This window comes from Coturnix japonica, chromosome 18, assembly GCF_001577835.2.
Source record: "Coturnix japonica isolate 7356 chromosome 18, Coturnix japonica 2.1, whole genome shotgun sequence".
Classification (NCBI taxonomy): Eukaryota; Metazoa; Chordata; class Aves; order Galliformes; family Phasianidae; genus Coturnix; species Coturnix japonica.
Window position 1 is genome coordinate 681,152 of NC_029533.1, and position 24,200 is coordinate 705,351.

General features: G+C 50.1%; 2 protein-coding genes across 16 annotated transcripts in view; one reads left to right on the forward strand and one right to left on the reverse strand.

Moving 5' to 3' along the window:
- The window catches only part of MAP2K4 (mitogen-activated protein kinase kinase 4), a 73,722-nt gene extending 60,442 nt beyond the window's left edge, over nucleotides 1-13,280 (forward strand). For all 5 annotated transcript variants that reach the window (XM_015879997.2, XM_015879998.2, XM_015880000.2 and 2 more), the window contains 4 exons: nucleotides 8,535-8,612; nucleotides 9,593-9,741; nucleotides 11,290-11,335; nucleotides 12,328-13,280. In XM_015879997.2, the coding sequence (XP_015735483.1) occupies nucleotides 8,535-8,612; nucleotides 9,593-9,741; nucleotides 11,290-11,335; nucleotides 12,328-12,441 (387 nt within the window). In that variant the 3' untranslated portion in view covers nucleotides 12,442-13,280. The remainder of the gene's footprint in view (nucleotides 1-8,534; nucleotides 8,613-9,592; nucleotides 9,742-11,289; nucleotides 11,336-12,327) is intronic.
- A 3,867-nt stretch (nucleotides 13,281-17,147) lies between these two features.
- The window catches only part of MYOCD (myocardin), a 196,571-nt gene continuing 189,518 nt past the window's right edge, over nucleotides 17,148-24,200 (reverse strand). For 9 of the 11 annotated variants that reach the window (XM_015880041.2, XM_015880046.2, XM_015880049.2 and 6 more), the window contains 5 exons: nucleotides 23,942-24,095; nucleotides 22,537-23,490; nucleotides 20,820-20,933; nucleotides 20,315-20,372; nucleotides 17,148-19,669 (listed from right to left, as the gene is read on the reverse strand). In XM_015880041.2, coding sequence (XP_015735527.1) covers nucleotides 19,101-19,669; nucleotides 20,315-20,372; nucleotides 20,820-20,933; nucleotides 22,537-23,490; nucleotides 23,942-24,095 — 1,849 coding nt within the window. In that variant the 3' untranslated portion in view covers nucleotides 17,148-19,100. The remainder of the gene's footprint in view (nucleotides 19,670-20,314; nucleotides 20,373-20,819; nucleotides 20,934-22,536; nucleotides 23,491-23,941; nucleotides 24,096-24,200) is intronic. The other 2 variants (XM_015880044.2, XM_015880047.2) reach the window with 1 other exon arrangement.

Genomic DNA, 24,200 nt, shown 5'->3' on the forward strand with positions numbered 1-24,200 from the left:
AGCAGAGGGCCTCAGGGTGGGATGGAGTTGGGGCAGGGTCTGCAGTACCTTGCTGCCCTGTCCAGCAGTTCTGATTACAGTACTCAGTGGAGTTAGGAATACTGTTGACTTTCCCCTATCATCTGAGTTATGCATCAGTTCTGTATATAGAAGTCTTGCTCATCCCCTGTCCCCTACAAGTTAAGAGAATTCATATTTCTGCTTTTGCTTCAAACTGTGAGTAGACAGCCAGCTTTGCTCAAACTGTTGGTTTAATTACTGCATGACGATTATTGGTGTGTTTGTGAATAGCTGTGCTTCTTCATTTCCTTGGGTCTTTGCTGAGTACACTTCTTGATTTCCCTCCCTGTCCTAACGCGCCGTGTTCTTTTTGCACTTCTATTACCAGTTCCAGAGTGGGTTGGATTTTTAAGTGAGAAAAATGTTCCATTTGGGTTTGTGAGAGCCTTGGCATGTTATATGGTTTGTGGGATGAGCCAGCAGCTGGCAACTGGTGTGGGAGACTGCTGGCCTCTTCCCTTCTCTCTGACTCGGTGACTCCTGTCCAAGTCCATGTGCATTCCCATGTACTGGGAAGCCTGGAAAACAGGGAGATGTCCCCAGCCAGCAGACACCACTGCCAGCTCCTCTGTGGCAGCAAAGGCTGATGCTGTACTGATGCTGAATTTACCTGGAAATGAGTTGGGCCCGTTGCACTCCCTTGGAAAGGTAAATAATTGGCATCAGTGTGAAAGAGTTGAAGGGTGCTAGCTGGGCTTCCACAGTGTACCTGCACTCAGCCTGGGTAGGTCTGATGAGGGCTGCTGGACGATGCTCTGTGATGATGAGAGCATGTTGCCTGCTTGGCCTTTGCTGCTTGCAGTAATTCTTGTAGCATGAGCACTTGCCCATCAGAGGAACCTGATAGCACTGTGTTCACTGGAGCCAGATCCCCAAATAGCCATTGATAACAATAACATTGGATGTCTTCCAGTTTGACAGGGAGTATTGGGCAGCAGGAGCCACATCCAGCTGCTAAGTGAGTGCCTTGTGTTTGAACCAAAGTGATTGGAGCTGTCACAGAACGCGGCATGTCAGCCTTGGAGCTGCCAGTTCGGGAGAAGTTGTTTTGCTTTTGACTTTGAATTTCTATGTGGTCATTGCATTGAAATAAGGTGTAAATATGCCTTGTGTTCTCTGAAAGAAAGAAAGGAAAGGCTGGAGACCCCTGTCATCCCACGATGGCCGGTCCCCAGTTTTTGTGGGCAGCATGATGCTGAGCCCTCCTGAGACCCATTTTTCTGCCAGCACTGTGGATTTGCTCCAGGTGAGGTTTTGCTTGGTGATCATGCTTGCTGGTGATCATGCCAGCTGCCATGGAGAAGCATTTTGAGGATCAGCAGTAAAACAACAGGCCTTCCCGAGAGGAGATGGCATTTTTCTGCAGTTGGCTTGTTGAGAAGGTGCAAAGCCTGAACGGTGGCACAAAAGAGGAGTGTGAGCAGGTCTCTGTGGGGGAGCAGAACCTGGTTGCCCTGTCATTGTGGAGCAGCACTCAGTCAGCTTCATTGCACTGCATTGTCAGCCCTTCCTGTCTGATCTGACAGCTGTGTGCCCAGGGCAGCAGTGCCCAGGGTTCTGGGCACTGATAAGGTATCAGTCCCTGCCTTGTCTCCTGCCACAGCTTCTGGGCTGGACAGTTGCCATGCTGAAGGTGACAGTCTGCGACATTAACATCTTTTCACCTTCTTAATGCCCAAGGGATCCCAATTTTTGCATCAGAGAGGAGTGGTGTGAGGCCAAGCTGGAAGCAGCTGGGCTATGGATGTGGGATCCATGCTCAGGTGTCCTGCCCTGTCCCATTCCTTTGGGAACTCTCTTGGGACAGAGTTACAATGGGTTCTCTTGGGTTCTCCTGACAGGCTACCCAGAGCTGCCTGCTGCAGCCAGGCACAGACACCCTGTGCTGCACTTCCTTGGCTGAGGTGGCATTGCTACCTCTGTGGACAAGGGGGCTGCATCCCCACTTGCAAATAGCTCACACACAGCTTGGCCATGTGCAGAAAAGGAGGAATTCCTGAGACGGGCAGCAGGGCTGTCACTGTGCAGCTCTGTGGTCTCTGCTGGTGTGGGAGCAGGGCTGTGGGGCTGGGGTGGCACGGGCAGAAGCCTGGGTTTAGCTTCACATTCCTGACCCAGTGCCCAGGTTTTCATTGGTCATTCATGTAACTGAACAGGCAGCCTGCTGTTTGACATTTTGCAGCTGAAATCCTCTTGGATTCTCCCGATCTGAACTGTGTGTTGGATTTCTTATTTATCTGTTTTTCCTTTTCATTTTTTTTATTTTACTTTTGAATCTGAAACTTGGCACGCAGCCATTATTTCATGACTGAGAAAACAGATTTGAAGGGAAGCAGTGAGACATGCAGCACCATCCCTGTGTGCTGTGCGGGCAATGCTGAAGATCTGAGCACAGTCCTCCCCTCTTGTGTGCTGCTGATGTCACCCACATGCTTCAGCGGTTTCAGCTGAGAACATGACTCTGCTTACTCATTCATAAGCTAAAATCATCCGTGAGGTTTGCTCAGCGTGGGACTTCTGCTGTCCAAACTTAGCTCCTTACATCACGCAAGGCAGAGCCTGTGCCAAGCAGCGGCACTGCGGCACTGAGTGCGTCCATGCTGCAGAGGGGTACAGGTACAGCTCCTCTGGGCAGGTTTTGCTGTGGGGAGAGGCAGCAAAGGGAGAAGGGAAGGGTCACACAGCTCCCGGGTCCAGAGCTCTGCAGCTGTTGTTGACTTTGAGCTGCTTGGCTCCAGTTGCTCATGTGTTTGAGGCCAGGCAGGCATCCTGCTGCAGGAAGACCGTGGCAATGACCCATTGCTGAGAGCAGTAATGCCCTGCGTGGCTGTGACTTTCAGTGCTGTCTGAAAGTTCGAATACACAGCTCATCAGGCTGCTTTGAAAAAGCATTCCTGGGTTTCACCTGGGTTTGAGGAGTGGCTGTAACTTCATCTCCAAACACCATCTCTTGGTTCCACTTTCTGCTGCATTAAACAGTTCTCAATGATCAGAAATCTTCCCATTGCATTGTTTTTTGCCGGACTCCTTTTTTTCCTGTGTATTTTGAAAGCTTATGCTCTGGTTACACAGTAATACTGTGGAAAAACATAACTGGGTTCCCTGCATTTCAGCCTTTCATAATTATTTGAAGGACTTCAAGAGCATCCATACCAAAATTGCAGCCATCAGTGATGTTCTGAGATGAAATTACTTCTTAGCAGTGCTGAAACAGCACCTTCCAGCCCTCCAGAACTGCTGCCTCTCCAGAGTTCAGCCCTGATAACACAGTGAAGTTTCTTGGAAGCCACCGATGACTGTGGCCTCTTGTTTCTATTTTGCAGAATTAAGAAGTCCTTTCCTTGCCACAGCTTCTTTCCCCAGCAGGTACTTTCTGACCAAGGAAGTCACCTCTTAAGCTGTTCTTTGAGGGGATTAAGAGACTGCGCACTTTATGGCCTTGAGGCAGATTGGGTTGTGTCCTGTGGCTATGTTGTACTCCCTCCTGGTTTTCAGCATCCTTTCACAAACATAGACCCCAAAGTTGAACCCCAGCAGTGGAGAGTGTAAGGAGAGCATTGCCCAGCTACACACCGTTAGTGATGGTGCTTCTCTGGGATTTCACACCCCCCTGTCCTTTTCTAGGTTGCTGTCTGTCACCCCTGAGCGCTGCTTTTTCTGTTCTGTTTGGCTGAGTCAGCGTGCAGTCAGAACCCAGCTAACAAGCAGCTCAAATCACACTTGTTCCTCAGGAACACTTATATATCACACAGTCTATATTTTCATACTACACACAATTAAACAACATGAATTTTGTGTTTTCTGGTGGATTTTAGCTGTAGACCAACGCAAGGCACCTTTGAGGTCCCACTGTAAATGCCATCCTTTGCACTGAGTAGGTCTTCCTTAGAACATAAGGAAGTTAAACTCGTGAACATGCTCCATTAAGCTTTTTGCTAGTGCAAATTATTGATGCTTCTTTAATCACAGTCCAGGTGATGCAGAACACATTTACCTTAAGGTGATGAAGGTCACAAAGGATATACAGTGTCAACCCCAATTGGATCCCTTTGACTTCATAAACCTTCCTCCCAATCTTTCCCTGCCCAGTGAGTCCCCTGGTTACCTGTCCTCTGTCCTGGGATCTTCCTGCTACTGAGACTGCGGAACTCTGTTAGAAATGCCATTGGCAGGAGCTGGCGATCCCATGCAATTGGAAACCAGCGTCTCCACCTGGAAAATGCTGCTGGATAAGTTTTGGAATGAAACGTTCTCTCAGAGTAAATACGTAAAGGAAGTAGGAGGGGAGGAAAGGCCATTCTCTAGAAACACCATCTCTGCTGATAATCTCTGTGCAGCCACAGGCTTCGAGACTGATCTGGGAGAGGGCAGGAACAGGAAATAAAGAACAGAGGGGATTTGGGAAGGAGTATCTGAATTAAAAAGTTAAAGCATGGATGAATATTTTGTCTTCAATCTTTGAAGCAATAGAGCTGTTACCTCCTATAAAGTGTTTTTCATCCGTAGGTGTAGAAAAGGCTTACACAGAAACCAGTGCTTCTCCTTCTATCCTAGAGATAATAAATGGAGAAACAGGAAGATGTTGCTTGTTTATGACCCCCAGCAAGAAAGAATAATTTGTGTTCTCTGCTTCCCTCCCAGTTGTTCCACCCATCACACCATTTTGCCTTTGCTCTGCTATGTCACACTCTGGCTGAGGAGCATAATCTCCTCCTGCAGCCAGGATGGGCTGCTGTGTGGGATACTGCAGGTCCTGCAGGGCGGTGAGGCACATCCATCCCATCCCATCCCTCAAAGCCAAGTCGGGTGGGATCCTGGGCAGCTTGAGCTGGTGGCTGACAACCCTGCCCGTGGCTGGGTGTTGGAAGTAGGTGATCTTTAAGGTCTCTTGCAAACAAAGCCATTCTATGACTCTGTGATCCCTGTAGTGATTGGCTCTGTGATACAGACCGGAGAAAACCAAGGGTTCATCACTTTTTCATCAGTCACCTGGCACTGGGCGGGAGGGGTATAACCTGAGAAAAATTGGGTTGAATTATCTCATTGCTTATGTGGATGACTCACATTTGTGTTCTCAGTGCAAGGCTTGTGCAGCACCGAGGTCACCTTCTGTGAGCCCTCATGCTCCTGTGAGGAGATCCAGTGGTCAGTGCAACTTGCTGCCCTGCTCTGTGCACTGCTTCCCTGCCTGCCCAGGCTCTCACTGAGAATGGCCATCGCTCCGACTCTGGTTGTGTGAGGCCCATGCAGGGAGAGCCCTGAAGGAGGAACAAATTGCTCTTTGCCGCAGGGATATTCTCGAGAAACACAGCAACGTGAAAAGGGAGTGGCAGCATTTTCCTTTACTGAACAGCAGAAGAATTTCCCAAACTGTTTATTTATGGTCCTAAAGATGGTTTCCATTGCTATTGCACAGCCCTGCGGGCGGCCGTTCAGAGCTGCTGCCCTGTGGCTCTGCATGGTGACACACGGTTCCCTGTGAGCACTGAGCCCTCACAGGGCACAGCCCTGACAGTGAGAAAGCCGTGCTAATGGGGTTATCACCGCTGGGAAAACAGCACTTCTGCCTGGAGTGCTGCCTAAACACATACATAGTTGATCTGTTGGTTAACAAAGCAGCAGAAGAGTGTGCTGGGGAGCTGTCTCTTGAATGCAAGACTCATATCCAATTGCTGTTGGAACTGTGGAGGTCTATTAGCTCCGGCTGCCTGGCTTGTAGCTCACTGTGTGCTGTGCAGCAGAGTTTGGCACAGACAGCTCTGACAGCCTGCACAATTCAGCCTCCAGATGTGGAGGGCTTTACCTTCTCCCATCATCCACCAAAGGCAGAGCAGTCCCTGGGGTTCACATCCAGTGTTTCTCATGGCGTGCTGCTGTGTGTGGGGGGAGGTGGGCTGCTGTGGAGGCTGGCAGCTTCAGCTCACATCCGTCTGTTTCTGTGGTGGAAGGGCAGGGAGCGTTTATATCCTGTCAGTTCTGTTCTGTGCTTTAGATTGCACAGATTGCTTTTTGGTAGTTCTTCACTCCTTGCAACCTTTTTATTGTCTTTTACTTTAGGAATGCATTGGTTTAAGTAGGAAGTAGGGATGTACTAAGTACAGTTTAGTGCCATGCAAGCACTAAGTTGAGGGAAGCCCTGTGTCAGGCTTTTCCTGTGGTGCATTCATGTCCTGCCTCTTCACACAGTCAGCAGCACATCCAGGGGCTGATCTCTGTCCCTTGCTTGCAGTTGGCATTAGAAAGACATCCAGCAAGAGATGGGGTTTGACTGCAGTTCTCATCCCAGGTCCCTGAGTGTGACACACTGGTGCTAAGTGTTCCCATGTCCTCTACATGGAAAATTCCCAGGATTTTTTGCTCTGTATTTACAGGGGATTTATTTTGGTCCATTGTACTTTGCCTTTAGCTGTGCCATGGCTGTGTAGAGCCAAGTCCCTGCTGCTCTGTCATGCTCTGTGTGGTCATGGTAGCAGGCTGCCCCTGTGTGGGTGCTTCAGACTTAGAGGATCGTAGAACAGAGTCATGGAATGGCTCAGGCTGGAAGGGACCTCAGAGATCATTTTCTTGACAGCCTGTCTCCCTGCCTGCTCCTGGAACCCAGAAAGCAGCAGGATGCCCCCAGGGTCTGGCAGAAGGGATAGAGGTAGTGAGAGCTTTGCATAGAGAGAAAGCAGTGGTGTCATGGGGCCACAGTCCCAGCAGGGCTGTACCATGGCGTGCCATTGGGCTGGGACTTGGTTGCTCATACCTGATGGAGTCAGGCTGTTCTTGTGTGTCTACTGATACCAGGCCTGCCAGAGCTGTGTGGGAGCTGTGGGCAGACAAGGCTGTGGGGGGTGTTGCAGCTACAGCATGATATTGAGAATGGACAGGATAGGCACAGCACTGTCCGTGAGAGATGTACGGGAGAGACACCAGAAACTCTTCCCGTGGCAGAAGGTTCTGTATTGCTTGTTGTTGGTGCCACATTCTTCTATCCTCTGTCATGCTGGCATTTTCCATTTCCATTGTGGACTGCTGATGGAAATACGCTGTGAGCACTTCGGACTGGTTGGACCTATTACTTCTGAGGAGAGTAGAAGTATGAGTTCCTCTTGTTCTCTAGCCTGAGTGTGAGCCAGTGCACTCACTGGCTCCTCCTTGAGATGTTTTACTTCTGGCTGAAATCTCCAGTAGCTTCCTGAGCTATCCAGGAGCATCCAAATCCTTACTGGTTATCAATCCTTCTTCCCCTCAAATTAGTGAGTAGCAGGATCTCAGAGCACGCTTTCTGTTTAAATCCTCCCCCCTTTTCTACTGTTTTGGGATGTTTTCCTTGCTGTCTCAGGTTCAAAATGTTGGATAAATTGTCTTAATATTTTTGTTTTCTGTCTGTAAAAGGAAGGGTTTATATGTTAGCTATTAATTCCTTATCAGCTGATTTAGTGGTCTGTTTAAATGGGGAAGCCAATATGAAAAGACTGCACTTATCCAGGCAGGATAGAATTCTGGAGTAACCAGAAGCATGGGTTTATGTATAGTGCAAATGTGATTGATTTTGACTGGACTTCCAGGTGAGTACATGAAGAACTGAAAATAGATCTAAGAGAATTTAATTTTACCAGTTTTATTATTTTATGCTCACTTCCACCAGGGTTATTGAAAAATCCATCCAGCAGTGCCCCATCAATGGGAAAATCTAATACATGAGGTTAAAACAAATGGAAATCATAACTGGAGTGTAAAAAAACAAGGCAGCATACAGACCTGTGAGAGCAGGAAAGAATAATAGAATCACAGAATCATAAAAGTAGGATAAGACCTCTAAGATCATCTGGTCCAGCTGTCCTCCTACCACTAATATTGCCCATTAAGCCATTTTCTTCTTTATTGTTTGATCCATCCAAGAAGACCGTTCCAGCATCTTGAAACCATGAGAGAATATTGGATTGTGTTTTCCCTTCTTGCTGCCACTACCTGTTAACCCACCAAGCCCCATGTTTATTTAGGAAGCCCATAATTGGTCTGGTGGGCCTGGTGGGGGTGGGTTGATGGTTAGACTAGATGGTCTTATAAAAGAGGCATTCTCATAGAGATGACATGCAAAGCATAAAGGTAGTCCTGCTCCCTGGACATGTCACTCTGGGGTGCAGATCACCCATATCCAACTTGCTGCCATTTTCTGAGGGAAGTTCTTCTGGGTATCTGAAGATCTGGTAACATGAAGACATCAGAGAATCATAAAGTCGTTATGGTTGGAAAAGACCCCTGAGATCACCACATCCAGCCACCAACAATCACCACAACGCCAACCAAACCACGTTCCTCGGTGCCACATCTTTGCAGTTCTGGAACACCTCCAGGGACATTGGATGTTTCTCTGTTGGGGTTGAATGTCATCTTGATGGGATAAACTTATTTTTTCCAAGTTTGCAGATGTGTCTCATTCTGTCCTGTATGGTGCAGCATTTGAATGGTACTTGTTTCTGTTTCAGCCGGAAAGGATAGATCCCAGTGCATCCAGGCAAGGCTATGATGTCCGCTCAGACGTCTGGAGCTTGGGGATTACATTGGTGAGTGAGCAGGGCTTAGGCCTTCTGCTGCATGGCAGATCCCTGCTGGGTATCCGTAGTGCGCTTGGCAGTGTGACAGAGCTGGTTGGTGTCAAATATGCTTGAAGCAAAGCCTGGCTCTGCTGCAGTGAAGCATTTGTATTTTGTGATAGAAGTGGGCACCTCCCGACTCAGAAGGAATATCAATCCGTTCAAGGCAGATGGCTTGTCTGAACCCCTGAGGACATACTTAGCTGCAGCTGTAGTCAGAGGCAGAGATATAAGCAGGAAAAAGGTGCTGGATTGCAAATGAATTTTGTCTTCAAAATCTGATGTGAGGAGTGATGGTGAGCATGGCAGTACAGAAAGGGCACCCAGCTTTTGTGAGTGAGCCTCTCACAGCCCTGCTGTCTGGGGTACTCTAGCTGTGCAGTCTGTCAGTTAAGCCTGGTTCTCAGTTTATCTCTAACTAACCACAGCACTGCAAAATGCAAGCACCAGTTGTTTGAGAAGTTCTGCCATTCTCAGAGAGGTGAAGTAGAAGAGAAATCAGAAGCGATGGGTCAGTTCCTTCTATCAATGGGCTTCCCTCCCGGCAGGCATTTTAAAATGCTTGTTTTCTCAGTATCCCTTTTCTGTTGTGGTTATTGCAATGTCTGGGAAGGGGCTGGAGGATTTTGTTTTCCCACTTTTGAAGTATCTTAAAAAGACCCTCGGTTGATTTCTAGTCAGTAGAAGAGAGAGATTGACTGCATGAGAGTTCAGTGTGTCTGGGTTAAATCTTAGCTGGGTAAGTTAGGACACAGACTTGATGTAGGTACCAAAACTCCTTGTCCTCCTCTGAGCTGAACTGCCTGTAGGGGATGGGATGGAGAATCTCATCTTAGTTTTCCTTTGGGACCAAAGAGGGAGATTTTTTATCCTGAAAGATTGTAGAGATTTTGTTACCCTGAAAGAACTTGGCATCGTGTAACCTATCTCCTGTTGCTTTCATCTTGCAGTATGAGCTGGCCACAGGGCGATTCCCCTACCCCAAATGGAACAGTGTGTTTGACCAGTTGACACAAGTAGTAAAAGGAGACCCACCACAGCTGAGTAACTCAGAGGAAAGGGAATTCTCCCCAAGTTTCATCAACTTCGTCAACTTGTGGTAAGTGTTACCTACTCAAAGCACTTGGAGTTGGATTTTTTAGTCGTTGCAAATTATTTGTCAAGTCACGTGCCAACACTTAGTTCCATGTTCCTGCACCAACACGAGGTTGAGGACTTCTCACATTTCTCTTCTTTGGAAGATGATGAGAGGTTTTTAAGTCTTTTATCTGAATGAAGTCTGAAGGACCCCAGACTTCTGGGAGCTGCTCTTCAGGGAACAAATAAGGAGAAAATGACTGAGAGTCACAAGACCTGTGGTGGGAGATTTGCTTGGCTTGTGCAGCCTGTTTATTAATTACTGTACAGCCTTGGAACAGACCTGCAATTGCCTTGCCTTCTTCAGGAAGAAGCCTGAGGCACCTGGTAGTATTGTCTTGTGGTTGAGCTGAGGATCTATTCTAGTCCTGCCTTTTACATAGCCAAGCCAGGAGCCTTCCTGCTTGATTGTATACGGTTCTGCTCAGCTGGCTCTCAGGACCAGCAGCAGGTGGCTTGCTGGGTTATTGATTTCATGTCCTGTGTGCTTCTATGAGGTGTAAGGGCCTGTGCAGTTTGGTCAGCTTTGGATGGGGTGTTTGCAGAGCTTGTGCAGAAGTCTCCAGCAGTCTGCCTGCCACCTGTGCATGGTCCTGCTTAGGCTAAAGGCTGAGAGTGAATTTTCTAAGTACTTTCCCATCAAAATGTGAAAGGTCATCAAAGTAATTTTGTTAACATAGCAGTGAAATGCACAGATCAGCGTGACCTGCGTGCCCCTTCAGGGCCTTTCTGTTCTGGGTCTATGTAGGTGATGGACATTCTGAGCCAGGGATGCGCATTTCATAATCTCAGGAAAAATGATGGAAGTGCAGTGTTGCTGTCTGCTGGTTGTGATAGATCTGCGAGATAAGGCCATTTCTGCTAATGTTAGAAAATTGAGGGAGCAACAGGGAGCACTGTGTCTGTGTCCCAAGTGCTGTGGGGCCTTTGGTGGCCTTTGCTGCCTCCTGCTGTCCCACCACAGCCCAGCTATGCCCTGTGCTGCAGGCCAGCAGCCAGCGAGCTGTCCCCATGCTGGGGAGATGGCAGCCACATGGCAAGGCTGCAGTGTAGAACTGTGGGATCCCTGGATGTGCCGGGTTGGAAGGAGCCATTAGGATCATCGAGTCCAGCTCTTTGTTCCATGCAGGACCACCCAAAATTCAACCCCATGACTAAGAATGTTGTCAGAACTCTGGCTGCTCACTGCCCTGGGGGGATGATGTAATTTAGCTTGCAGCTCTCTTAGGCCCATCCTTAGTGGGGTTTGTTGATCACTATGGGGTCTGTGCTCACGCTAGCACCTGGTCCTGTGTGGAGAGGGAGTTTGGCGATTACTCAAAGCTTGGAAAGGGTGACTTTCAGAGGAAACCACATTCCTGGACTTGAATGGTTTGCAATGCTCTGAGTTCCTCCATGACAGCAGTAGATTCAGTGTCTCGTGCTGTAAAATGCTGTAAAATGTACTTTTAATGTCTGTAACCATTTCCTCAGCCCTACCTTTTCCTAATTGTCTTTCTGCTTTCTTTAGCCTTACAAAGGACGAGTCCAAAAGGCCAAAGTACAAAGAGCTTCTGGTGAGTGCAGAGCATGCCTGCTGAGCCCAGCTGCTGTGGCTGTGCACAGCATGGAGCAGGGCTGTGTCTTCCAGGCTGATGGAAGCAGAGCATTCAGCTCTGCAGCCTGAAGGAAAGCACTACCTCCTTGTCACCCTGTCAGGCTTGTGTGTCTCATACGATGGCCAAGATTATTGTTTGTCCATAAATACCCACTTCTAGGAGCTAGGTGAAGGTGCCATATTGAAGTAGGTCATCTAATCAGGCGTAGCTGACCCATGTGCTCTCTGAAGTTTGCAGGCTTGGGTAAGGCATGTAGTGTGCCCTGCAACTTCTACCATGGCTTGAGAACATGGCATAGGCACTCAGAAGCCCTGTCAAATTGCTGGCAGATGCTGTCACACATCAGTACCTCCAATGTATGAGCCACACCATGAAGCAAGGAGGTAGGCTGGGCTTTGGGGCTGGATACATCACACTTGGCAGCCATGTATTTTCATGGAGCTGTGTGCATTGGGAAGCCACCCCTACAGAGAATGGGGGAAACCTGTCCTGGGTGCCTGATGGTGTTGACATTGTAGGAAGGGAGTTTGCCTGGTGTCCTGGCCCACAGAGTCACCATAATTATTTCCCAGCTGCTGTCAGTTAGAGGCAGGTAGTATGACCTGCTGGGCAAAGCTGAGGATCATTGTTCAGGAGAACTGGTTTGGGATCCTCACCTCCTGTTCAGCCTCCCAGGTCATGTCTCCCTGTTGTTTATGTCTCCTCATTGCTGAAAAGGCCAATGATGAAGTATTTAGTGCAAGTATTTCAGTGTGTCTCCCATGGAGTTTCACCCCACCTCTTCACTACATGTTTAAGATAAGGATACTTTGGACCAGGCCCTGTCCTGGTGTCCTGCACCCAAGCACTGGGTTCTTGCATCAGGCAAATCTATATGCTGTGCTTATATCTGGGGCATCCAGCCTGACAGGCGAGTGTAGTAACCTGCTTGTTTCTCTGTCTGATTCCAGAAACATCCCTTCATTCTGATGTATGAGGAGCGCACGGTGGATGTTGCATGCTATGTCTGTAAAATCCTGGATCAAATGCCAGCAACTCCCAGCTCTCCAATGTATGTCGATTGATATTGCTGCTACGTCAAACTCTAGAAAAAGGGCTGAGAGAAAACAAGCTGTAAAGAATTTTCATCACATATTGCAGTGTTTTTAATGCTCGCCCAGACACCATGTGCAATAATATTGGTGTTATTTCCATCCTGTCTGTATACTGTTGTCACATATAAAGTGCATCCCTGTAATACCTGATCACACAGTGTTAGTGTTGGTCAAAGAGAGACCTCATCTGCTCTTTTGTGGACATATTCATGAGATGTGGAAATAAGTACATTTATTTGTTGACCGTGATTGGATAGCACCTGAAATTCATTTCTAGACTCAAAACTTGGAGACTCCTCAGCAGCTACTGGAAAGATTTTTCTCTCAAATTCTTCCAATTGTTGTTTCAAGTAATAATAAAAAACAAACAAACGAAAGTTAGGCGTTGTCTGTCTGAACATTAAGAGACTTTGCCTGGAGGGAGAAGAACTTGCTTAACCAACGAGATGCTTTGCCTTCTGGAGCCAGAAAGGCAAAAGAGAATTTTATTCTTCACAAAGTGCAATAGATTTACCGCTATGAAATTCTGTTGCTTTACAGTCGCAGCATTACTTTCTGGGGACAGTGTGCTCAGCTGAACTTCCTGTTAAGAGAGAAATCCTGTTAAATATAGTGAATATGTCTTTACCAAAAATATGTTGCGTTGAAAGAGGCTAACATTAAACTATTCAGAGATGGGACATCATGTATTCTTTCTCCTTTTACCAAGCCAGCCACTCTTCACTCTTAACTAGGCGTCCTGTAAATTGTTACCTGGTAAGATAAGACCTTTGATCTGAAGAATTATTAAATTACTCAATTGAATTTAACCTGCTTGTGACCTGATTTATGGCTGCACGGCGCTCACCACCGGCTGGCTTTGCTTTGACTTCGACAAGTGCCGTTCACAAAGTCCACGGCTGTTTTCATGAGCCACAAATGAACATCTGCGATTCCCAGTCAGTGTTTCTCATGCTCTTCACTGTCCCCAGCTCTGCTGCTGGCACCATTTCCCTGCCCCTGGCCCAGCCAGCAGCACGGCCACCAGCCCTGTGCGTTCCTCACATGGCCAGACCTCAGCAGTTCCTTCTCAGCACTGCGCAGGATGGTTCTCCTGCCACACTGAGTCTGTGCCCATTGTGCTGCTGCAAATGTGATGCTCTGCTTGGTTGGTTGGAAGCCTTGTTTGCCTTTTGGGTCTGTGTAACCTCTTGTTAACCTGGGAAGCTCATGTTGTACTTTACAGTGAACCTTGCTGAGAACCTCACAAGGCAGCAGGGATGAGGGAATGTCAAACACCTTCTGCCTTTTCAGTTGACCCAACAAGACCAGGTGAGGTGTTGGACCGGCGCTGCCCAGAGCAGTGTGTGTCCCATCCCTGGAGGTGACTGAGGCCACAGTTGGGCCCTGTGCAGCCTGAGCTGGGGGCAGCCAACCCATGGCGGGGGGTGAAACTGGATGATCTTTATGGTCCCCTGCAGCCTAAGCCGAGCTGTGATGCTTTGAAGGTGTGAGCACAGAGTAGATCAGCCACCATGTTACCTTCTAAATTTGGCATCTTTTTCAGAGATGATTTTTTTTTCTGAAAACTTTTTAATTTCCCCTCCAAACTGCTGCAGCTCTCAGACATTTGGTTGCATGTTGGGGATCAAATGGAGACTGCGTCACTTCCAGCTTGAATTGTCCACTTCTCAGCACTCAATACAACTTTGCCCGGACGCGAACAGCTCACCCGAAGCTCTGGCAAAGGGATGGCCATGCAGAGCAGTGCAGATTTGCCCAGATGGGGCTTCGCACTTCAATGCTGCAGCAGGAGCACGGCACATCCCTGCCCTGCTGCTCGTGTTGGAAGCAGAGAGCCCGGGCCACGCTTGTGAGCACCCAGCAGAGTGCACCCAGCAGAGGGCACACAGCGCTGCATCGCCCGCTGCGCTCAGCTGCAGCTGAGCATTCCCAACACGGCGGGCAGCTATTCTGCAGCGCTAATGGGGCAGCGCTGAGCTCTGCCAGGAGCTGAAGGTGAGCAGCCCTGCCCAGCAGCTCTGCTTAAATCAGAGCACTGCCCGTAGTGTGGATAACGCAGTAATGAGCCGCAGTCAGGTGTGGGCTGTGCGGTGGCACTGCTGTACAGAATGCCGTTAACATACATCGATTTCAGCACGAAGGGTGCACCGTTTATGGCCATGTATCTTGATAAGAAACAAAAGCTGTGAAAATAGTGTAAGAACTGTACATTGTGTACTCTGCTTATTTCTTTTTTTCTTGTACCATAGAAAAAAAAAAAAAAGAAAAAAAAAAAAAGATGTATAAAAATGATCACAAAGCTGATGTGCAGGGATGTTGCCTTATTGTCTGTAAAATGGAGCTCAGGAACGTAACTGCTTCAGAGAGCTTCAGAGTATTTTATCCGGTATCCTGGTTGGACTTCCTTCTCTATTTAAGATATTTTACATGGATCAGAGTGTTTATGTAATAGTTCTATCCTTTTGCCTGCAGGTCAGTTGTAATAAAACTAGGATGCGACTGTGCCCTCGTTATTTTCATTGTGTCAGGTCAGACATGAATGGGGAGATGTGTTACAATCCCTGGGAGTTGTGTTATAATCTGGAGAAATCCCTGATTTCCAGCCCTTCCTCTGGGGGAGGCCGAGTGGCTGAGGTGGCCCAGGACATCTTGTCCCTATGAGGAGGGACGGTGGCTGCACCCACAGCCTGGAGAGTGGGCAGTGATGCTCACGGCCTCACAGGCTTCATGTATGCATGGGAGAGCACTCACTGCTCCATGCAGTGCCCAGATTTAAGAGTAGTGAGTCCTGGGTGATTTCTACCGCCTCTGGGTGCTGGGGTACGTCTGTGCCTGGAGGCCATGGAGGACATGGAAACCTTCTGGGTGAGTGAGCAGAACTGGAGCTCATCATCAACCCCACAGAGATGAACACAGTGTTGGGGAATGGGGCTGTCCTCTAATGTCAAACTGACTCCATGGGACTGAAGTTTTGGTGAGAGGGAGAACAAGAGCGTTGTGGCAGGGACTGTTGGTCGAACCACAGCTCAGTTCTTAGGGACTGGTGGAGTATCCTGGAATTGGCTCTCACCCTTCATTTGAAGGGTGACAATCTTGTCAAGAGAAGGGAAGGCAGGCAATAGAGCCAGAGAAGGACTTGCATTAGAGATACACAGTGAGAAAGGCTTGAGGAGATGGAAGTCTGCACCAACAGCTGCCTCTGTGTGCTGAGGTTTGCTCTGGAGGTTTGCTCTTGTCTCAGCAGACAAGAAACCAAAAGAAACGTGGCAGAACTGGCCTGGGCATCCCAGTGCTTTTCAGGATGCAGAGGGTCCTGCTGGTCCCTTTCCCCCTGTGGTGTGTGGCATGTAAGAAGGACTGTGTCTGTTGTCACCTCAGGTTCTCCCAGTTGCCCCATTGAATCCATGCTCAGGTTTTCTTCCCTGTTGACTCATTTGGACTTCTCTGCCTCAACCAAGGGCTGTTATCATCATGTTATTGCTCACATGAGTGGTATGGGAAACCCCTGACCCCACATCCGAGATGCATCTTCTGTGTCTTGGCCTGGACCCAGCCTGAGCAGTTCTGCTGTTGCTGTTCCTTGAACCGGTCCAGCATTCCTGGTATAAATGGGTTACAATGCTTTTCTCTGACCCTGGAGTTGAGAATCCTCCTGCAGACAACCCAACACAGTCCGTATGTCTCAGCCCTTGCTTTCCCTCTGTACCACCACATGGACACTGAGGCTGCACAGTTCCTGTACTCAGCCAAGGCAGAGGAGCAGCTCTAACTTCCAGGCAGGCCTGGAGCCACCAAGGGCTGTTGCCATGCACAGGGGCCCAGTCTCACACCTCATATCACTTCCTCATGTCTTTACGCCTACGTGCAGGGCTGAAGCACTCCTGATACCCTCACCTGGTATTATGTAATGTTGTACTGGGAGTAAAATACAGAGCTGGTTATTGGTTTCACCCCTTCCTTCCTCCATCCATTACTTGCTTTGTTTGAGCTTTCTTGGAACCGTGTGACGTAACACACAGCTATGTATAGATTTTGTAACTATTAACTGGTAATTATGACTAGTTACTCTGTGTAGGAAGAGCCAGCACCGCCCATAGGGAAACACCATGTAGCAGATGCCAGGGGTGGGGGCTCTTCTGGTTCACTTTTCTGGATCAGTGTCTCTGGATCATCCCACCTTTTAACCCCATTTTGGGACGAGCAGGAAACCTCCCATGCAAGCAGGCAGGAAGCGTCCTGGGAACCCTCTTAGAACAGAGGGAGCGGTGTGGTGAGGATGGACATGGTCACGAGTGGGTGCGGGGAGAAGGATCCCCCCTGGGAGCACAGGGCTGTGTCTGTGTTGGGAGGATTTGAGATGGAGGGACCCAGGAGAACCCCACAGACACAGGGGAAAGGCTGCAGGAGTTACAGACATATCATCTACAAGTGTAGATCTTCCTTTCTGGGCAGTGAGGTCTGGTGGGTGGCAACATTGCCCACAGCAGTGGCTGGAACTGTATGGCCCCTCTGACCTGAGCTGTCCTGTGCTGCAGCCATCAGCTTGTCCTGTGGGGATGGATACCCATCCCTCATCCATCTCCTTCAAAAGCAAACAGCTGTAAGGAAGGTGGGGGGGCTGATGGCTGCCCTGCCCCAGGTGGAATCAAGCGGCAGACTGCGAGCAGGCAGAGTGGCAAGGCAAAGGGATTTTTAATAATGAAGGTGTTGCTGGTAACATAGGTAAGGAAATGTGCTTGTTTACAAGTTCGAAGCTGACAGCATCCCTTTAAATAAGGAAATACATTTGCTGAGAGGAGAAAGTTACCTGGAAAGCCCTGTACAATGGCGCAGTGTAGCAGCTACCACTACTCTGATTCAAGTGCTATTAATATTCTCCATGGAACGGCTTCTAAAAATTTCTCCCTTAGAAAAAGGAATTTAAAAAAACAAAACAAAACCAAGGCAACCTGTGCTCATCTATCCTAGCAGTGCTCTGTGACCATTTGTACAATAGAAAAGTGATGCTTTAAATAGTGACTTCAAAGCTTCCGCCGTGTTCTTTATACAGCATGCAACATCGCCACGAGCCGGAGACACAGTGGGGCTGTGTGGCTGCCCGGGTGTGTGTGTGTGTGCACACCGTGCAGTGGCCCCGCTGTGCTGTCCTTCCAGTAACACAAATATTAAATACACTCAGTCTGTAAATAGTTTAACAATCTTTGTCAGCAACAATATTTACTTTGGCAAAACCAGAATTGCAAAGCCAATGTGTCCGTCAAAGAGTCTGCAGTTCTTTGGTGGCAGCCAAGAAGTGAAGCGAAGGCTCCTTCTCGCCGGAGCCTGAAGGAGGATATTGCACAGAGACTCGCAGGAGAAATGCTGGTGACTTCAAACTGGAGGCATCACTGCGGAAGAGCATCCATCTCCGCTGGCTTCAGAAGAACGAGCTCCTCTAGGCTCAGTGATTCACAGCTGTTCTCCGGGCGGCCTTGCTCTGAGCTGGGTGATGCCGGAGTAAACTCGGGAGAGAAGAGGATTGCTGCTGAGGATGAAGGAGGAAGGGAAGAAGGAAGCGTTCTGGATGGCAGAGAGCGGAGACAGTGAAAGCAGATGCTCACACAAAACCACAGCCCCACGAGGGCCTGCTCAGCCCTGCCCCACCTGCAGGAGGGGGCTGCTCTTGGCTGCCCAGCCACACCAAGCTGTGGCTCTGCAGAGACAGCCCCTCCAAAGCTGTGCTGTATTATCCATATGACCTGCTCCTGCCTTGGACCACAACACATCACACATCTCTTTATCTGTACCACACGAGCTGAGCCACGTCAGCTCCACTGGAATGCCACATCCCTTCAACACCTGCACCTGCAGCCTGAATGGCCGCCTCCAGCATCCACACCTCTCTGCTCAAAGGTCTCAGGCTGCAGCCTGACTCAGCTCAGACTGTAACTGGGACAGCTCTTTGGCTTTCAGCTCCCCAGACAGTCTGAGAACATCCCAAAGCACCACCATGAACATGGTACACTCCATCTCTCGCTTGTTCATACAGTTGTGCAGGGACTGAGGCAGCACAGCTCTGGGGCTTTGGGGTAGGAAGAATGGCACAAGGTGGGTCTGGCTGTACAGAGGGCTGTGCTTACTGCCCTTGCTGGGCAGAGCCCTCGTGCCTCCCTGCTCCCAGCCCTCCTGACCTGGGCCAGGCTGAGGGGAGCCTTGCGGGATGGCAGGAAGGAGTGGGGCAGCAACCTCTGTGTGCTGGCTTCCCTGCTGCTCCTCAGATGAGCTCACCTCACCACGTAGTTTTGTTGTGAGCTGCTCCAGTTCTCACGGGAGTGTCTGCTAAAACTGGGGAGGAGGAAGATAAAAAGGATAAAAATGAAGTTACAGGCAACTGTCAATCTAAAGGAGTGTCGATAAAGGCACTTGGTATCCTTTGTGAAGATGCGCCAGTGGAAGAAAACCAAAGTACCAGAGCTGTTGTGCTGTCAGTTTGCAGGAACTGAAAATTCAAACAAGTTTATTCACTGGGAAAATGGCTCCAGTTTCCCCTGAACATGGTGTGTTAGCCCTGCGTGTTCTCCAGCATGATGGAAACACTGCGTTGGCTGCTGAGGGCTCACAGTGCTCTGCCTCCACCGCCCTCCTGTTCACCACTGCTGCAGGTGGAGGTCCATGCTGGTGTTTAAATTGAGATCAGTAACATCCAGGAAATCAATGTTGAAGATGCTGGGGCCTGCGGGAGTGAGTGAGCTGAAGCCAGAGGCGGAGCTGGGGGGGGTGAGGTCCAGCCACTCCATCGTTTCCCACGGAGATTCGGTGAAACTCATTTGTAAACCGGAGCCATCAGCAGGGGAAGGAGAGAGCTGAGTTTCCATGGGGGAGAGAGGAGTCTGTAAAATCTCCTGGGAGGTGAGCAGTTCATCTGCGGCTTTGCTGGAGAACCCCTCTATCATCCCTTCAAAGTGGGACTCCTCTCCTCCCATCTTCAGCAGGGTGATTTCACCGACTCTCCCAAGCGGGCTGTGGGCATTCAGCAGGACCTCGAGGTGAGCGTCACCACCGCCCGGACAGTGCTCGAATGGGAGCTGGGTGGAGGAGACCTGTTCGAATGGGGCAGATGATTTTGGGAGCGTCGTGCTGGAGTTCCCTGTCGACACTGTTATCTGAGGTACTTTCTGGAGGCAGGACCGATCTTCCTTGGCATTGGCTGGCATTTCTGTTCAACAAACAAGAGGAAAATGAGATGTTCTGGCAGGCCTTGTTACTGCTGGGTAGGAGGCAATGCTGAGGCCCCCAAGCAAGGCTCTTGGGCTGGGCGTGCCTTCAGGGACCCACACCCAACTCCATCCCTTCAGCATCACCCACCCATCCTCCCTGTGGGAAGCCCCTCCCATTCCCAGTTTCTGATCTCAGCTCCTCCAGTTCTGGACCTCATCTCCAGGGCACAAGCACTGGCAGCTGTCCCCATGGGGATGGGCATAGGTTGGTCATCAATGAAGAAGGGCACAGGCAGCCATATGCACAGGGGAGGGCAGCAGGGTGCTCTGTGTGGGAGGTGGCACTGGCAGCACTGGGAGAGGAGGGCAGCAGAGGCTCTGTGAGACGCTGCCAACCTTTCTGAGCAGGCTCTCAAGCCTGGACTCCTTCACTGATCTGGGGCACGTGTGGGCACAGGTTCTGGCAGGCTTTCTCACCAGCACAGGCCCCACGTGCTTTTGGAGTCAACCTCTGGGTGGGCTCCTGGTGTAAGGCAGCAAATGAAAGCCATACCCATCTCAGGCAGCTCCAGATTGCTCAGGGTGCGGCAGACCTACACCTGATAGAGGGGAAGCCCTGGAGGGGTCAGAGAAGCAGTGCGTACCTCCACTCTCAATCAGCACGTCCAGGAGTTCATCCATCTGCTGACTTCGAGTCATCTGCTGCAGTAAACGGCAAAGAGGAGAGTAGAGGGCATTAGGAGGAGAGTCCCTCCAGCCACGCACCAGGTAGGGTGGCTCTGGACCCCACAAGAGATGCAGGGGTCTGGCAGTGGCATTCAGATGAGCACCGGGAGATCAAGGACAAGTGCAGCAGATCCAGACAGTGCTGCAGTAGGTTCCCCCTGCCCTGCAAAGCCAAGCCATCCTCAGCAGCTGCTGCAAACTGCCTCTCCCCACAGCAATGAAAAAAGCAATGCATTTAGCATGGTGTCTGACTGCTCTGTGACAATCATTCAGTAACTTTACATGGAAAGGCTGCCCCTTGTGGAACAAGGCCTGTACTCCCCAGAGACACCATAGAGGGCTGTGGTTCCTGCAGCTGCCTTAACCACAAAAGATCACTCTGCACAGCTCTGGCCCTGTTGAAAGTAAAAATCATGCAATTACCTGCTTTATTGCATCCTCATATGGTGGAGGCTGCTTTCCCTCTGAGAGGGCTGGGCTTGACTTACAAAAACTTGGGGATGGAATAGGAGACTTTTGACCTGCCTGCGTAGTCATCTACGTGGGGGAAATACAGGGAAATTGAATCAATGCACAGGGAAAAAATTCTGCTCCTCAGCATGCAGGACAACCTCTGTCACCCAGCAGAAGCCAGAGCAGCACCAGGAAAACTAAGGGTGTTGTGGGTCGGATCAGATCACAGAACCTGGTTTCTGGGCAGGAAACAGAGAAGGGGAATAACTCCTTGGGTGAGCTCTGAGGACCCCAGCAGGATCCAGAACCATGAGCATGAACTCAACTCACTCAGCTGTAAATGTGCAGAGCAGGAGAGCGGCTGCATCCAGCAAAGCAATGCTCCCCAAGCCACAAGCTGCCTCTCACCTTCTTCTTTTGGGGATCTTCTCTGTCACCACTGGTTTTGGGAGATCTCATGGAGCACAGCCTACAGCCAATTGCCTATGTCCTCTGCATCACTGTCCTCATGACAGGCCACAATCTATTTGGCCACCCTGCAGCCCTGTCACACTCACACAGCACACTGCTCTGTGTGCAAGCTGTGGGACCGTGGCTCAGGAGCTGTCCTGTGTGAATACGGGGTGTTTCACAGTGGGTGCCATGCTGCCCCGGTAGGGTGTTGTGATGAAATCAGTGATCAGTGATCAGTGGCATCTTATGCTGCTTTTGTATGTTGGCAGCATGTGCCCCTCTACAAGCTTTCACGCTCATCCTGAGGGCTGAATGAGGAGTGGAGACACTGAAGGGACCACACTGCTGTGCTAGTGGCCTGAGGGGAACAAGCCCCTGATTGCAGACCCCAGTGGCAAGTCCTGCTCTATTCCTGAGAAAAGGCTTCCCATATGATTGGGAGAATTGCCCTACTTCAGCCCAGTGACCAAAATACACTGCTGTGCTGTTAGCAGCTGCAATGGCTTAGCAAGATGCTGATGAGCCCTGCTGCACTGTGGCCTGGTTCCCCTGGGAGAGTAGGGACCTCCCAGCAGCTAAGGGAGCTGTGCTGGTGGTTCCCCATTGTGGACTGAGCTGTGCCAGGACTCCATGGGGCAGATGGAGCTGTGCCAGGTCTTCCCCAGGTGGAAGGAGCTGAGCCAGGACTCCATGGGGCAGAAGGAGCTGTGCCAGGGTTCCCCTAGAGGCACAGCAAGCTGAGCCAGAGCCTCCCCTGAGTGGAGTGGGAGATGAGCTAGGGCTCCTTTTGGGCAGATGAAGCTGTGCCAAAGCTTCCCCGGGGCAGAAAGCTGTGCCAGGTCCCCTCACTTCAGGGAAGCTGTGCCAGGACTCTCGCAGGGCACAGGGAACTTTGCCAGTGCTCACTTGGGGCAGAGGGAGCTGTGCCAAGGCTCCGTGGGGCAGAGGATCTGTGTTTGGCCCCCCAGGGCAACTGGGTGCGGAGGCAGCAGGGCTCTCTAGGAAATGCCCTGCAAAGGACACTGCAGTACCATCAGCTTCCAGCCCATTCTCCATCTCAGTTATTCTCTACCCCTACGGACAGCCCACCGTGTTCCTGCCGCCCCCTGGGTGCCCATCAAGATGCCAGCACTTCCAACCTGGCAGAAAAGAGCTCAAACAGGGATGTCTGTGTGAATGCCCACAGACGTGTGTGCTCAACACAGAGATGACAGCTGGGGTGCTCCCCACTTACCGATGCTGTGCGAAGGCAACTGCTGGTCTGGGGTGATGCGCTGCGCCCTTCTGCCTGTGAGCCAGGGGACACTGCCAGGAGATAGTGACTGTTGGGAGACGGCGGCAGGCTGATGTGCTGAGGGCTCTTTGCAGCCCCGAGTGGAGAGTGCTGGGGGGAGCACTGTGGGCTCAGGAATGTCGAGGAGGTGATGGTGCTTTGCCCTGCAGGCTCCAAGCAGTGACTATTTACAATGTGAGACAGCTGTGGCACCCCACAGTTACTTAACTTTTCTGAGCTGTTGGCTTGGCCTTTCAAGGCAGTTTGTTTGGATGCAAATGGGCAGCTGGATGCTGCGTTTTCTTGCTTGATGGGGACACCAAAGAAATGCTGGGAGGGCTGTTGTTTCTCCTCAAGGCCATTGCTTCTCTTTCGCTTCTGCAGCTGCATCCTTAGCTCTTCTACCTGCCTCTGCTCTTGTTGCAGCTTCCACGTCAATTCATTGATGACCTTCTGCTTCTCCACCAGCATCTTGTCCTTCTCTGTGTCAATCCCTTCCAGCTCCAGCTGGATGCTCCCTCCATTCATGCTGCTCATCAGGCTTTCCTCAGCACTACCGTGAACTGGAGATGGCTGAAGACCAAATTGTGGAGAAGATATGGGCCCATCGTTGAATGTATCTGGCAGAGAGCCACTCACAGAGAGGTCAGAAGAGGCTGGAGAGATGGGTGGAGTGGAGCTGGTGCTGCCGAAGTGGTAGAAGCCGTTTGACAACATGCCGGTGGAAGACTGGGACTGGTAACTTGACAAGGTGCTTGTTGGAGTGACTGGAAAGGTGACGGTTGTGATCTCACTGAAGTTTGGCACTGCATTGCTGCTGCACTCCTGGAAGGGCCGTAGCCGTTCCATCAGTGCTGTTTTGGTACCTGATACAGGCAGGCCTCTTATTCGGAGCTGCTGCCTCAGTTCTGACACCTAGAAGAAAATTCACCAACAATCATTCCCAATGCTTCCCCTTGAAGGTGAGCACATTAAAAACCTGACATCACAGGTTCCCTGCTCTGGCTCCTCAGGTGCTCAGTCACTGTGCACAGCCCTGATCACCATTGCAGGATGCTAAGCCTTCCTAATAGGAAAACCTTCCTCCTCCTGCTAGAAACTAACTGCTCTCCATGAGCCAGCAGCGGTCCTTGGGCCATGGAGGTAACCCAGGATTCCCCTTCTAGCAGTAAATTTCTACAAGGACCAATTCCTGCTTTACTGTGCTGTACACCTTGGTTTGCTTACAGTGCGGTGGTATATGCTGTTCTATAACACAGCTGGTCCCTGTCAGCACAACCTGCAGCACTACACTGCACACATAAGGGTAGCAATGAACATGCGGGCTATAAAATTCTGCTCCTGTACTGACAAAGTGTTCACTTACTTTCAGATCATCCAGGTTAGATGGCAGAGGGCCTGGCTTGACAGATGAGACACAAGTCTGGCCTGAAAAGGTGGTTTTCACAGGAGAAAGAGGGGTGTTGCTGACAGAAGTTGATGAAGCATTTGAACTTTTGATCATTTGCTCATTAGATTGCCTGAAATAAGAAAGGAGATATGGGGTAACATGGCTGCCCTCTGGGGACTCTGTGCCCATTGCTATGATGTACTATCTCCCTGCTCCCCTGGAGTTCTCCCCTATA